This window comes from Dendrobium catenatum, unplaced genomic scaffold (genome assembly GCF_001605985.2).
Source record: "Dendrobium catenatum unplaced genomic scaffold, ASM160598v2 original_scaffold_2276, whole genome shotgun sequence".
Classification (NCBI taxonomy): Eukaryota; Viridiplantae; Streptophyta; class Magnoliopsida; order Asparagales; family Orchidaceae; genus Dendrobium; species Dendrobium catenatum.
This window is the reverse complement of record NW_021320738.1, coordinates 1-3,630: the sequence shown is the minus strand read 5'-3', so window position 1 is coordinate 3,630 and position 3,630 is coordinate 1. Positions and strand designations below refer to the sequence as shown.

Below are 3,630 nucleotides of genomic sequence, written 5' to 3'. Positions count from 1 at the left end.
GGCTTCTTCAACTTGGCTTTCTTCTTAGAAGACTTTGACTTTGCTTTGCCAGATTTCGACGAGCTAGCTTGGCCAGGTTGCTGTTTAGAGGTGGATACTTATGGCAGAGGCAACCACTTTAGATTCAGTACCGGCTCAGTAGGGGACTTCCACTTGATACCCGGCACTCCTTCTAGCTGTTTCAACATTTTAGTTGTCTTCTTGGAGACCGCGGTCTCCCATTGATCATCTTGAATAGGTCCTTGCGTTTTTTCTTTAAGCGGGAATACGGAAGAGGACGTGACTACCCGGGTGGATTCCTTTCTGGGACGAACTAACACATTATCTGATAATGTCAATTCTCCCATTTTATATTGCTTTTCCAGCCAATCTTTGAAGACATAACAATCTTCAATCGGATGGCTAACTACCCGATGATACGGGCAATAGTTCGGGTCGCCACTGTGTTTAGACTCTTCAGGTCTTTTGCATTCCGGCAATTCTAGACCAGCTTTGAGTGCTTGTCGGAATAGCTTGGCGACACTCTCCCTCTTAAATGAATATTCTCTATTCATTTTCTCCTTGAGGGAGGGGAACGTTCTATCACCAGTTCCTGCAGTCTTCCTCTGGCGCTCTCCTCCACCAGGAAAGGCTCGAGGTTTATCATTTCCTCCAAGAACCAGCTTTGGTTGAGGGTTTGGATTGTAAGCCTGCTTTGGCTTTTCTTCATATTGCATAGACTGCTTTCCTTTGTCTACATTATATACTACCCGTTTACCTTTATCAGGTCTGGAAGGGAATGCAGAGTAGACCTCATTCTTTCTGGCGTCAGGCGCCTTAGCCTTTTTAGGTTTATCAGGGAAGCTTTCAGACTTTGATAAGTTTAACTTCTCAAATTTAGCCACCCTATCCAATAGATCTTGGAAGGTGGTAATAGAAGCCATGCATAAGAAGGGTTGCATTTTATCATCAATGTTTCCCATCAACAGTTGAACTGCATGTTCTTCCTCTAGCTGCTGCTCGCACTTCATACTGAGATTGCGCCAGCGTGTTATATACCTCGTCACTGATTCATCTTTCCTCCTTTTATCAAGGGCAAGATCAGCAATGGTGGTCTTCTCTGTTGCACTGGCGAATCTTTTTACGAACAAGGTCTCCAACTTCGCGAAGGTCTTCTGTGAATCATTCGGCAGTTCGGCATACCATTCGAAAGCAGTTCCACTCAAGCTGCTCACGAATTGCCTGAATAGCAGAGCATTATTACCTCCTGTATTTCCACAGGTTGCTTTGAACTGCGCAAGGTGCTATCTGGGATTTTTGTTGCCATCAAAGATATTGAACTTGGGCATAGAATATCCCTTTGGGTATGACACTTGATCGTACTCTGCTGGGTACGGGCGACCTTTTCCTACCAACTTCTCTGCCTGTTCAGCAGCTATAATGGCCTTAATCTTTTTGCTGATTAAGCCTTCCAACTGCGATGCAGTTACAGGTTCAGAGGTATTCGCCACATTTTGGGGAGTGCGCTGGCGGGTTGGGTCATCATTTTTATCGCCACCTTCAAGTACACCTTTCACTCCTGAGGCTTGAGGCGCTTGAGGGTTTTGAGAATTGGCGGCTTGGTTAACGGGCTGAACCGGTGCAGGGCCCACAGAAGTGGTCTTCTGCATCATTTCCATCATGGCCGTCATTTGAGTCATCATCTCAGTCATTTTATCATTTAACTGAGAGATTTCTCTGTCTTTTCTTCGCATTTGTCGCCTCATTTGATTTCTCATTTCAGCGAGTGTAATATCTTCGCCAGCAAAAGGGTTTTCTCTGACCTCTTCTTCTTCATCTCCTTCTTCTGAGGAGCGAGCACTTCGGGTGGCAATGGATCTAGCCCTGTGGCGACGTCGATAAGTACGTACGTGTGGCTGTGATTGTTGGTCTTCTTCATCATCATCACCTTCTTCCTCTTCAACATCGACGTGTCTGACCATACGAACCACCTCGATTTTCATAGTATCATCAACGTCATAGTCTTCTTCATCTTTTTGCATCTGAATTTCTAAGCGACGGCGCCACTGAATTTCAGGTTCTTGATTTGCGATGACTATTTCTTCAACCCGTGGACTACGATCAAAATGAAGATCCTCTTTGGTTGAAGTAGGAGAATGACGGGATCTCTTGGAAGACTCTCCAGGATGTCGACTGTCATTATAATTGTCGTCATTATGGGCCTTCTTTTGGACCCATTTCTGACGAGTTCTGTTGGCAGGGGCGGATCTCCGGGAGACTGCTCCGGATGTCATGCCTGATCTATCTTTTTCTTCAAAGATCTTTTCCTTTCGAGGCTTCGGCCTCCAAACTGGTTTGCCCTTCCACCGGGACCTTTCGGCAGTGGATCCCCGAACATTTGGTTCAGGTGTCACGCCCCAATGCTCACCGTGTGGAACTTGTTGTCGGTAATCCCTTCTTTCAACTATCACAGCAGATGATAGTCTATCTCTTGGAGGAGTTCTTCGAGCCTCAACAATCAGTGGCCTCTGGAACTTCTTTTTCATTAAGCCCTTCTCCTTAACTGTCTTCAGTACACGGTGTACCCGGGCAGACAGACGTTCGGGCTCTCTTATCTTCTGAGGGGCTGGAACTTCAAGCTGACGCTCCCAAAAAGATTTCTTGAGCTCACCAGAAGAGCTATTTCTCTTTACCCACCTCAGGTTGGAGAACTTATTTCGAGTGGGAATATTGATCTCTGGTTCTGGTGCTGACAGATTGGAGGGATGAACTGGTACTGTCAGCTGCTGAGCACGTAGCTCTGCATTTCGCTTCCTCCTCTGCCTTCTGTTGAGCCTTCCTCCAGATGAGGAAGCTTCAGCATCATGCCTCCCAGGTGCAACAGGCTCTCTGGGCAGGGCGGTGGTGTTTGCAGTCACCACGGAAACCTTCCTTCCATGAACAACCCTCTTTGCAGTAAGGGTCTCAGGTTGGGATAGTCTTTCGAATACAGAAGTTCTTCCTTGAGTAGCACCTCTGGCAGCAGTCCTTTTAGAGTGGGATCTTCCAGAAAGCTTTTCAGAATTTATGTCGTATACAGGGACGGCTACATCTCTTGCAGTAGCTGCTGAGAATTCGAGTCCACCAAAGTGAATAGTGGCTCCAGTGTTTCCAGTCTCAATTGCAGCATTAGCCAGTTGAATCCTGGCTCCTCGTCCCAGTTGGACGGTCATCGGCGTGTCCTGCATTTCCATTATACACAAATGAAAGGCAGGGATTAGTAATTAGAATTAATACATCACCCCATACTTTCATAAAACATGAATAACGCAGAACGAATGATAGCAGGAAAATTAGCATGGAATTTAAAACCCTGCTAAACAAATTTCCATTGATCTTATTTAAAAGATTCATTTTCGGGACCTTTCAGTGATGGATCTTTGGACATAAGAACCAAATGTCACATCCTGATGTTCACCATATAGAGCATAGTATTTTGGATGCTACTATAACATTTATATGACTAGCAAAAGATGAAAAGAGAAACCATTCCCCAGCGGAGTCGCCAGAAATCTGTGGGCTTCGAAAATTCGGCCCCGGCCTCCCCGCCGCGCGATTTCTTATCTTGTTTTGTGCGAGGGAGTTTTAACGAATTAAGTTCCGGGGTAAATT

The 3,630-nt window shown here is 45.8% G+C and overlaps 1 protein-coding gene across 1 annotated transcript; it reads right to left on the bottom strand.

Annotated features, from left to right (window-relative positions):
• Positions 1 to 131: 131 nt before the first annotated feature.
• LOC114581405 lies at positions 132 to 3,212 on the bottom strand (the record flags this gene model as incomplete). Its single annotated transcript, XM_028701493.1, has 2 exons — positions 1,392 to 3,212; positions 132 to 1,271 (listed from the first exon to the last, which is right to left on the bottom strand). Coding segments are annotated over exons 1-2 (2,961 nt in total), but the record flags the coding sequence as incomplete, so codon positions are not given.
• Between the last annotated feature and the right edge of the window lie 418 nt (positions 3,213 to 3,630).